The sequence below is a fragment of the Camellia sinensis genome, chromosome 13, assembly GCF_055761805.1.
Source record: "Camellia sinensis isolate YWXY chromosome 13, ASM5576180v1, whole genome shotgun sequence".
Classification (NCBI taxonomy): Eukaryota; Viridiplantae; Streptophyta; class Magnoliopsida; order Ericales; family Theaceae; genus Camellia; species Camellia sinensis.
Window position 1 is genome coordinate 47,390,378 of NC_138973.1, and position 10,704 is coordinate 47,401,081.

The following is a 10,704-nucleotide window of genomic DNA, read 5'->3' on the forward strand; positions in this document are numbered from 1 at the left end:
GCTTCATGGGCCTCTGGTTAGGGCTGAATTGTCTTTGGCTTAATGTCTCAACTGGACTGCTCGGCCTTTCTTCCTTATTGATTAAATCCGACTTCCACAGTATCCTTATTTGAATCATATCACCACTCTACTTTTTATCATCCCAAATATCGCTCAAGCGGCTTTCTCTCTTTCTCTCTTTCTCTCTTTCTCTCTCTCTTCAACTTTCGTCTTGATGGTATAAAAGTTTTAATTGAAACATTTTTATGAATAAAATATTAAATTAATTATTTAGTTCATTTTTATATGAGATAAAATAAAAAATTAACATAATAAATGAAGATGAAATCTTACTATATTAATTTGAGACATCTCACATAAACACCTACAAAATTTGTTGCAATATTTCATGATTATACCCCATTGAGATTAGATAGACACTTGTGTTACTAACTGATCATTCTGAAGTGAGTAATAATTTATAAAAATTCTTTCAAAAAATGAGCATGCGATTGCCAATTGTCAACAATTGGATCTTCAGTAATGTGCCTTACAAATTGCCACATCTTCACCAATGATTAATGATTTTCCTCTCTTTGTTTTTAATAAACCTCCCATAAAGATTGTGTAAAAAAACAAAAAAACAAAAATATAATTTGAAATGTTTTGCTGTGGTGTTTGTATTTGTATTTACTACAAAAAGATGACTACTTTTTTTTTATCGTCTCATTTATAGTTAGGACTGCAAACAAATTGAGCCGAGTCGAACTTTAGTATGTTTAGACTTGTTTATTAAAATTTTAACGAGCTTGAGTTCGAATCCGTACTCAATAAAAAATTAACGAACTGAGTTCGAATTGAGTTGACTTAGACTTAACTGGAGTTCGAACTTGTTCACGAGCCTCAAAGAAATTATAAATTCATTTTTATGTATGAAACTAAAGTTAAAATTGAAACTTTCATTATATAATTATAATATATATATATATATATATATATAACCATACTAAAAAAAGTAGGGGTTGTTTGGGATGTTCTAAATTAATGCACTTTTTGACTTTTTAAATTAAACAGTTGAGAAAAAAAATATGGTTGTTTGGGTTAATTTTTTGACTTTTTATGAAAAAATGTGTATTAAAAAATTATATAAATTAATGTATGGAGGAAAATTAAGATTGGGAGTTGTGCAGTCGTACTGTTTGACTTTTGGTAAATAATGATAACTTTTTAACTTTTTGAGTTACTTTTTGACTTTTTAGGCACATGTCAAACTTGACTTTAATATCTTATCAAAATAATAATCTCTACCACTGCTATTATATAAATATATTATCTATAATTAGCATATTATAGATATATAAATAAATTTAACTATTATTTATATTTATATTATTTAAATATATAAATAATGCATAATCCAACGACTGAGATGAAGACTGAAATTAGCTGTTATGATCCCAACTCTCTCTCATCCTATCACTCTCAAGCCGTAGCTTATATGGCTTCGTTTGAGAAGTCATGGTTTGGGCTTTTTTGGCTATTTTAGTCACAAAAAATAAAATAGGCTATTTTAACCATAACAAACAAAACATCACATCCAACCCATAATCATTACATTATTCTCTCACAAAAAAACTCAAAAAAGTCAAAAAGCCCTTCCCAAACCAAGCTTTTAAGCCCAGGCTAAAATAGCCAAAAAAGCCAAAAAGCCAAAAAGCCAACCCACTTCCCAAACGGAGGGACCTCTCCACTTTCATCATCCCAAATACCTCTCTCTCTCTCTCTCTCTCTCTCCCTCCCTCTCCCTCCCTCCCTCTCTCATCACCGATCAATCTCCTACCTTAAACACCTCTCTCTCTCTCTCTCTCTCTCTCTCTCTCTCTCTCCCTCTCTCTGGAATATCTCTCTCTCTCTCCCTCTCTCTGGAATATTGGGATCACTCACAAATCAGTTGTCTCTCTCTCTATCACTCTCTCGATCTTCATCGCTCATCACGGACCCCCTGTACGATCCCTCGTCTGAAATTGAAACTAGGTCGAAATCCAGGTATTTCTTTTGGGGTTCAAAATTCGTTTTAAATTGCTTGGTTGCTCTTAAAATTTGTTGGAAATTGCTTGATTGCGTTGAAATTGATTTGATTGTTGTTGTTGTCTGAAATTGCTTGTGATTTTTTTTTAAGGGTTTGATTCTGAAATTGCTTGTTGTTGTTTCTCTATGAAGAATGCTATTTATTTATTTATAAGGAGGGAATCATAGGTCGGTCGACTTATTAGCTATGCAAACAAAATATTATTAGTAGGATAAAAAAAAAAGGGGAAAGGGAAGGAGTAAAAAGAAGGTAACTGGTGACGCTAAGCTTCATATCTGTGATGGCCTTTTATGCATGTTTTGTTTGAAGTAATAGTTAGTAATTATTTTCTAGTGAGGGATTCTTGTATGACAATTCATTGCTATGCCCCTATAAAACATGGTACTTCAAAAAAGCATGCCGTACTATCTCTTATGTACTTCTGCATATGTACCGGTACACAAAACATGCACTTAAATTTTTTCTTAATTTTTGACATACCATGACATATTTAGTATATAACCGTAACGTACCTCAATTAAAACAATATTTTCTTCTTACTAAACTTCTATGATTTTAAAATTAGACTATGGTTTGTAAGTTATTTAATATATTGACATTTAATTTTGCTTTATACCTTTACTTTTGACATTAAACCTTAACACATTGAACCATTTAATTAATTTTTGCATTACTCTAAATTAAAAATAAATATATTTTTTTTATAAGTGTACCAAGCCGTACCCGTTCTCTATTTTTTAAAAATTTTACTGTATCGACATACCAGTACTAGTACTCATACCCGTACCCGTGCTTCATAGCTACGCCCTCATAATCTTAGTTTGATATATGTAATATGACTTCTCCGATGATGTAAAGCACTTGGTACACATATCATCCGATCTTTTTTGGTTTTGATGTCATTTGTTGACTATGGAGCATCTAATGTAAAGTTGTTTGATCTGATCTGATGCATTATTTTATTATATCTTCTGTCTGTCTGTCTGTCTGTCAAATCACTAGAAAATGATGGTTTCTTTTCAATTACCTAACTTATTATGTGTACACATCCTTTGTATTGCAGAGATGATCCAGAACTTGACAGAATGTGTAAGGAGAGAGTTAGATGGGGTGATCCTATGGCACATTTGGTCAAGGTAACTAGTAGTGACTTGCATGCGTGTAGACTCTAGTTTGCTGAAATGCCAAAATTTGTACTGATTTTTGAATTGTTCCTCAATGTTTCAGAAAAAGTATCCTGAGCTTGTTCTATCAGACCTAGGAGATGATGATAAGATGAAAGAATCAGGGTTTATAGTCCCTCAAGGCATTCCTAGTCACAGCTGGTTAAAAAGAGGATTAGATGCTCCTCCAAACCGGTATGCCATCAGACCAGGGAGACACTGGGATGGGGTCGATCGTAGTAATGGTTTTTTTACTTGCACCTCTTTTCTTCAGTTAGATGTATTTTTTGCCCCCAAAATGCCTTCAGCTTATATTTTACTCTCCATTTGTTTTGTAGGGTTTGAAAAGGAAATCTTTAAAAGAACGAATGAGAAACAGGCCACGGAAAGAGAAGCATATCTTTGGTCTGTATCAGATATGTGAAGTGCAAGGACTGTATTCTTCATGTTGTTGCTACAGGGGTAATACTCAGTTTAGTGTTTGTGTTAAGTGGTAGTGTTAAAATTCACCTACTACACACCTACCACTACCACCTACTACACACTCACCTACTTCACCTACTCCCCACCTACTCCCCACCTACTCCTCACCTACTACACACTCACCCTCTTCTATATATAGGAATCATGAATCATTGTAATAAATATCAACATATCAATCAATAATACAATTCTCTATTTCTCTTTATACATTAAATTTTCTACATGGTATCAGAGCAAGGTTAAGCACTTAGTATTTTTCGCTTCACCGGCGGGCGGCAACCTCGCCTTGGCCGCCCGCCGGACCTCAACCTATTCTGCTTGTTTTTCTACACATACCTTCTTCCATAATTAAGCTCTTCTCTGCCTTTACAATGGCTGCCAACGAAGACCAAGCTTTTCCAGACCCATCCTCCACACAGACCACAGACCAGCTCATATACACAAGAGATGCTTGATATCTCTCTCTCTCTCTCTCTCTCTGGAAGCTTCGTTCTTCTGATTCGCTCGGCTCCATCTTCGGTTTCTTCCTCAACCTGTTCGAAACCATAACTTTCAGATCAGTGCTCGGCGTTTGGTCCGTTCAATTCTAGCAGCCAAGGTTCATGTCTGAACTCGACATCCAGGTCCCAACAACCTTCGATCCATTCGCTGAGGCAAATGCTGAGGACTCAGGTGCTGGGTCAAAGGAATATGTGCATATCCATATATAGCAGCGTGATGGTAGGAAAAGCCTGACCACTGTCCAGGGGTTAAAGAAGGAATTCAGCTATAACAAGATACTCAAGGACCTTAAGAAGGAGTTTTGCTGCAATGGGAGCAGATTGTTCCTGAGGTACCACTCATGGCTGTTTCTCTGTCAAGCAGCTTTTGGGATAGCCTCCCGAAAGCTTGGTTCATATATTTATGTATCGGTGTTGGCTCCAAATATTCCAGCAATGTATGAGATGCATTTTGCAGTGCCCATGGCTGGGGCAATATTTGTTTTAGAGTGCCTGAGAACAGTGGCTATGGTCTTTGGGTCTAGCCTGGTGTTGATGCCATTGGCACGCGAGGCCCTCCGGCTTTTGATGGACGATTTGAAAGGTTCCATGGCAGCCATATCATCCATCACCTTTTGCACACACGCCCATACTTTTTTTTATTTTTTTAAACCAATCTACACCTTTATTTTCATTATTATAAAGCTTAGTTGGTCTAAACTTCTCATTTCTTTTTTTTTATTTATTTACTCACACCCATCTACCGCCCAAACTTTATCCCTGTTCCCCACTCCCTCCTTTATTATTTTTTTATTCATCATTCTATATTCATTATCACCATGCTTATCATTTCATCACCATCCCCATATTTTTTTGTTATTCGATTCCCTTACTTTTCACAAAAAAAAAAAAAAAAAAAACAACAGATTCATCCACATCCACACAAATCAAGGGCTTTAAGATCGGGACATCCATATGCTCAACTCATTACCCCCACATCACTCAACTTTCTTTTCTTTTAATATATATATATATGTTTCTTATTATTATTATTTTTTCATTATACACAACAAAAAAAAAAAAAAAACAAAGCAGAAGAAGAACTGCACACCAAACTCCTTTTATTCATGTCGGGGCTCACCCCGATCACAATTTTTCACCACAAAAAAAAAAAAAAAAAAAAAAAAAAAAACACACACACACACAACAACAAAAACAAAACTACCACACCCACAGTGGGATTTTTCTTCTCTACTCTGCCGTCGGTCTCTTCTTCTTGCCTCCATCCTGAGCGGCCCTTGACAGTGTTGCCTCCGTGTTTCCCACTCCACTGGGCACGATCACTCCTCCCTGCTCCTCCACTACAGTATATGGCGGACCTCCAAATCGGAACATAACGGTGGCCTTCCGCGTCAGCTCCTTATTTTCCGCCTTTAGCCCACTTATCTCTGCTCGCGCATCCTTATACATGCATTGGAGCAGAGCCAGCTGGGCGTTTAACTGCTGCACCTCATTTGTCCTACTCTGCAGCCGGTGCGACAGGTTTGTGACCGCCGTCATGGTCTCCACACATGACTTCAAAGTATACTGATTGGCCTCAATATCAGTTTGCACCGCCATTTTTTGCTCCACCAACCGCATCGGAAAGTTCAACGGAGCAAAACCAGAGGCGCTTGGTTGAGGTTCACTGGCCACCGCACCAGTTATCTCTCTTGTTGACTCGTTGAGGTCAGGAAAGAGAGTGAGCAGACCACGAGACGAAGAGGCCATATTCTGGGTAGCTGAACGGGAAGACGAGGCCATGTTATGGGTTGCTGAGTGTTTCAGAGAAGGGTTGGTTACAGAGTGTTACAGAGTATCTCTCTCAAGACAACGAAGAGTTTCTCAGAGGTTTTTAGCCAGTTTTTTGTCTTAGCCTCTGCCTCAGCCTCAGCATCCATCTTGGTTAAATAGCCAAGGCAGACACGCGCATCGCGCGCCACTTGACGCCAGACGACAAAACAGGTGCGCAAGCCAATGTGGTGACGCACCTCGCCATCATGTCCGGCACATCTTTTTATGACTTGGGCTCGCCTTTTGATGGCACGCCTTTTTATGGATTGGGCACGCCTTTTGATGGCACGCCTTTTGAGAGATTGGGCACACCTTTTGAGGGTGCGACTTTTTAAGGGTCCGACAAGATTCTGTAAACTGTCCCGACATTGATTCCGGTTAGCTCCTTCATGGGTCCGACAAGACTCTGTAAACTGTCCCGACATTGATTCCGGTTAGCTCCTTCATGGGTCCGACAAGACTCTGTAAACTATCCCGACATTGATTTCGGTTAGCTCCTTCATGGGTCCGACAAGACTCTGTAAACTGTCCCGACATTGATTCCGGTTAGTTTCTACAAGGGTCCAGCAAGACTCTGTAAACTGTCACAACAACTGTCACAACATTGTCTGCTACAACGGTCCGACATGACCCCATAAACTGTCTTTTACATCGGTCTGACACCGCCATCCAGTGTCCTCTACACCGTTATGACACCGCCATACAGTGTCCTCTACAACGTTATGACACCCCCATACAGTGTCCTCTTCAACGTTATGACACCACCATCCAGTGTCTTCACCAATGGTCTGACACGACCATACAGTGTCACCTATCCTCTTTTATTTTTATGTATTTTCTTGTTTTGTAACTCTCTCCAAACTCAAGTTGGTTAGTTCCTATCCCCCTTGAGTTTGCGGGGGGCTGTTAAAATTCACCTACTACACACCTACCACTACCACCTACTACACACTCACCTACTTCACCTACTCTCCACCTACTCCTCACCTACTCCTCACCTACTATACACTCACCCTCTTCTATATATAGGAATCATGAATCATTGTAATAAATATCAACATATCAATCAATAATACAATTCTCTATTTCTCTTTATACATTAAATTTTCTACAGGTAGTTAGAGATGAGTACAAGAAAAATAGCTTGGAAAAGAAGTTCTGATGTGCTGTAAAAAATAAGGATAGACAATGAAAGATGGTTATATACATTGCCTGTAGTGCATGCAGCCCTGTTCTTGCTTCTATAATATTTTTGGGACAAGTTTTTTTACTAATATAAATTGTTCTTTAGAATACTCATGCTTGACTGATTTACATCACAAGATTGAGTGCTCAATTGGTCACATGGTTTGTTTTTGATATTGTATACCACCTCATTATTTATCCCAGTTTAATGATTTTATAAGATGAGTTGCAATTGAATGTATTTAGATTAGATTATAAAAGAGAGGAATATGTGTATGCTCCATTAATGTTGAGAAGTTGTGATGCTGTGCATTTATTCCTTCCATCTATATGCTAGCAGCTACATTGTATTTGATTATGCTTCTACAGCTGTTGTTGTGAAGGGTCTCTTACAGAAGACAACTGAGGAAGATTTATCCCAGATCCTTGTACTTTTCTACTCAATATTTTTAATTACTTCATTTGTTACTTCATCTGGACATATGTGCATAATTATATGAGAGTAGCATTTTCAGTTAATACAAAAACTATTATTTTTTGAATTATGTATTGTCCAACTAAGTGTTTTTGCATTGCGTGATAGTAATGTTTTGGTTACGGCAGAGGCTCTTGTAATATGTATATCTGATTTTTTACATTAAGCTGGTCGATTTTCTTCCCCTCTTTGGCTGTCTATTTTTCATGTTCTATTTAACAATTAACCATGAATTATACCAAATTGGTGGATTTTCTTTCCCTCTTTGGAAGCAGTGTAATGAGCCACGAACAGCTGATGCCCTACCAGCAGATGTGGCATCGTCAAATCCCACAACAGTGGGGAAGAAAGGGGAGGCAGGTTAATTTTTCTGATGCTTTCACTTGGCGTGCATTAGGATCATGTGTAGGAGATTTGCTGAGTTGACATTTCATCAGGTCCTACCCATGTCTTCGTTGTCCGTGGGTTGGATGAAAATGCTAATGAAGAAATGCTTTGTTATGAGTGTTCCAAACATGCTCCAATTAAGGTAAAACATGCTGGATTTGTTATATAGGTTGCTGTAATGTAAACAAAAACGGAAAGTCCGTAATGGCTAAGGGGCGATAGATATATAAATATGTATTGTTTACTTATATATAAGGTACTGAAATGTCTATGCTGTGTTTCATTCAAATCTGCTGAAGTTGTACATATTTTAAAACTGTAAGATCTTCGTCTGGTTAGAGACAAATTTACTCATGTTTCAAGGGGATTTGCTTTTTTACATTTTCATACGGTATGTGTATTTTTTGTTGTTGATTCAGCTGAATGCTGACCTGAGTAAATGTATTTGTACACATTAGTTTATGGGTGATGTATAAATAAGTGGCACGATGGCAACCAGAGATTGGGATGGAATTCTACCAATTTTTGGATTAACGTCAATCAGTGCATGCTTCAAACTTATTAGATAACTAAATTTATCCACAGTAGACTTGTCTCAGCACCCTTCAAATGGTTTTGCGTTCCTTTCTCCTCAACTACTTGACGTTAAGCAAAGGAGCTGTGTCTCTCTCTGTCTTCATCCTCCTATATTCTACTCCACGCCTCCAACTATCTAGGTTGGATGCTAATTGTGGGAACACCCAAGTAACTCCAAACATGGAACAAATACCTAAATCTCCTTAACAACACTATAATGAATAATTGGTGCATTGTCTCCCTCGTGCTTTGTACATAAAACATCAATTTGGAGTGTTGTGCTTTTGTAAATCCAAATTGGTGAGAATCTTCTTATGTGCAATAGTTCACCCGAAAAAATGGCCACCTTTGACCAAATTCCCTTCTTTTAAGAGAATAGTTGTAAGTGCTCATCAACAGTTTTATAACAATTTTACAAGAGTGATCCCACACAGCTCCGACAGATTCAAGTAAAGTCCAACTGAGTTTTTTTGTCCATTGTAATCCCATCTAGAGCTGGAACTAGCAACTTGAAGTCCCAGAGCAAGTATCATGCTGAAAGCTCACCTTGACACTCTTCTACAACAAACTAATGAGTTTTTATGCTTGTATTATCGTATGCCATGAAGATTTCGCCTCTGAACTGCTATTGATGAATGCACATTAGTGTTTAATGTAGAATTGTGGCAAAGAATGAGGACTGTTGAGGAGCACAATTTATGTGTATTTTTCTCGATTACCATGTAATGGGCTTGTGGTAAATTAAGAAATTCCCATTTCTAGAGTTTCAACATTTATTTACCAAGTCTAGCACAATGGCCCGGCATAAAGACTATATGATCTTTCATTTTTGCTCTCAAAATGTCACTTGATTTTGTCACACTGATATAATTTTGATTAGACAAATGGGACTGCTTAGCTGATTTATGAGTTGCAACGGGGCTTCACTTTAAAAACTACGTAAGATGCAAACTGCAATTCTAAGGGCATTGTGGTCATCTCAGTCTTTATGCTTCTTTATTTTTGATGTATTTTTTTTCCACTCTTAAGTTGAAAGAGATAAAGCTTGCTTCAAGGAGCAGTATTCTGGCCAACAAGAAGAAAATGAGTAATGTGAATGTGGAAGCAGAGGAGTCATGAAGGACAAGCACCCCGTGTAGCTCTTGATTACAATCAGCCATCTGCTTCAGCTGAAGATAAATCCAATTCTGTTGGAGCGTCCACAAGGAGCAGGTACAAAATGGAAGCAGTGATCACGAAGGAGAATATAACTACCAGTTCTGGATTTACCACAGCCAGATCTACAACTGCTGCCCAGTCAGGATAAGCCAAGGTCGGTGAGTAACAGCTCAGGGGGTACTGTAAAGGGGGTAATTAGAGGAAGGGTTGTGGTGAAATCAGATATCCTGGAACTTTAGTGGGAGCTTCATCCTCTTCATCTGCTGCTCCTGCTGCTGCATACCCAGCTGGTTCTTCATCAATGAATGCAGATGCACCCAAAACTGTGACACCTTTTAGAATAGATGCATCTGCTTTGGGTTCTTACACACCACCAGTGACTTCTGGAAGCGGCAAGGGGAGGTTTTCTGAGATGCCAGTGCAGTCAGCTTCTACTCACAAGGAACAATCTCAAACTACCTATCAGGATTGGGCAGCTGAGAGGAGGAGCTTGTATGGTTCAACATCTTCTATTGGAGACGATGTATCTGACCTTGGGATTGGGGATTCAAGTAACCTCACTTGACAATTTGCTATATAGTGGCTTAGCCCTTGACTCCATGTCATGAAGCCATTCTTGAATGCACCTTTTAGATCGATAGAAATACCTGAAAAGAGTAGAATCATTGCACTTGGTAATTTAAGTAGTTTTATACATATAGCCGTGGGACATTTGATTTGACAAAATTTAGTTGAGTTGTGATTTGTAAGTGTAGTTATATATGAGGTCAGTGGTCGATTGTTTGCTTTATGTTTCTCAGTATTTGTATTAACTTGTTAGAAAATCCCTTGTTTTTAGGTAATCTTGAACTTTCAAGTTCGAGATTCATCATCCAAAAGGGTTTAATCGATTCGGTG

The 10,704-nt window shown here is 38.0% G+C and overlaps 1 protein-coding gene and 1 long non-coding RNA gene across 2 annotated transcripts; both read left to right on the top strand.

The window, feature by feature from the left end:
• Window positions 1-1,740: 1,740 nt before the first annotated feature.
• LOC114288480 (pre-mRNA-splicing factor cwf26) lies at window positions 1,741-8,460 on the top strand. Its single transcript, XM_082902177.1, has 5 exons — window positions 1,741-2,025; window positions 3,132-3,204; window positions 3,296-3,476; window positions 3,570-3,724; window positions 7,141-8,460. The coding sequence occupies exons 2-4, from the start codon at window positions 3,154-3,156 to the stop codon at window positions 3,653-3,655; spliced, it is 318 nt and encodes a 105-aa protein (XP_082758303.1). The 5' UTR covers window positions 1,741-2,025; window positions 3,132-3,153; the 3' UTR covers window positions 3,656-3,724; window positions 7,141-8,460.
• A 997-nt stretch (window positions 8,461-9,457) lies between these two features.
• LOC145806136 (uncharacterized) lies at window positions 9,458-9,740 on the top strand. Its single transcript, XR_014348823.1, has 2 exons — window positions 9,458-9,588; window positions 9,679-9,740. It is a non-coding gene; the product is annotated as an uncharacterized LOC145806136 (long non-coding RNA).
• The last annotated feature ends 964 nt before the right edge of the window (window positions 9,741-10,704 follow it).

Bases quoted from the DNA above. Each gene is read 5' to 3' on its own strand.
- LOC114288480 (XM_082902177.1), top strand. From the start codon at position 3,154: ATGTGTAAGGAGAGAGTTAGATGGGGTGATCCTATGGCACATTTGGTC. The intron at 3,205-3,295 runs GTAACTAGTAGT...TCAATGTTTCAG, and splicing joins CTATGGCACATTTGGTCAAG to AAAAAGTATCCTGAGCTTGT. The intron at 3,477-3,569 runs GTTTTTTTACTT...TTTGTTTTGTAG, and splicing joins TGGGGTCGATCGTAGTAATG to GGTTTGAAAAGGAAATCTTT.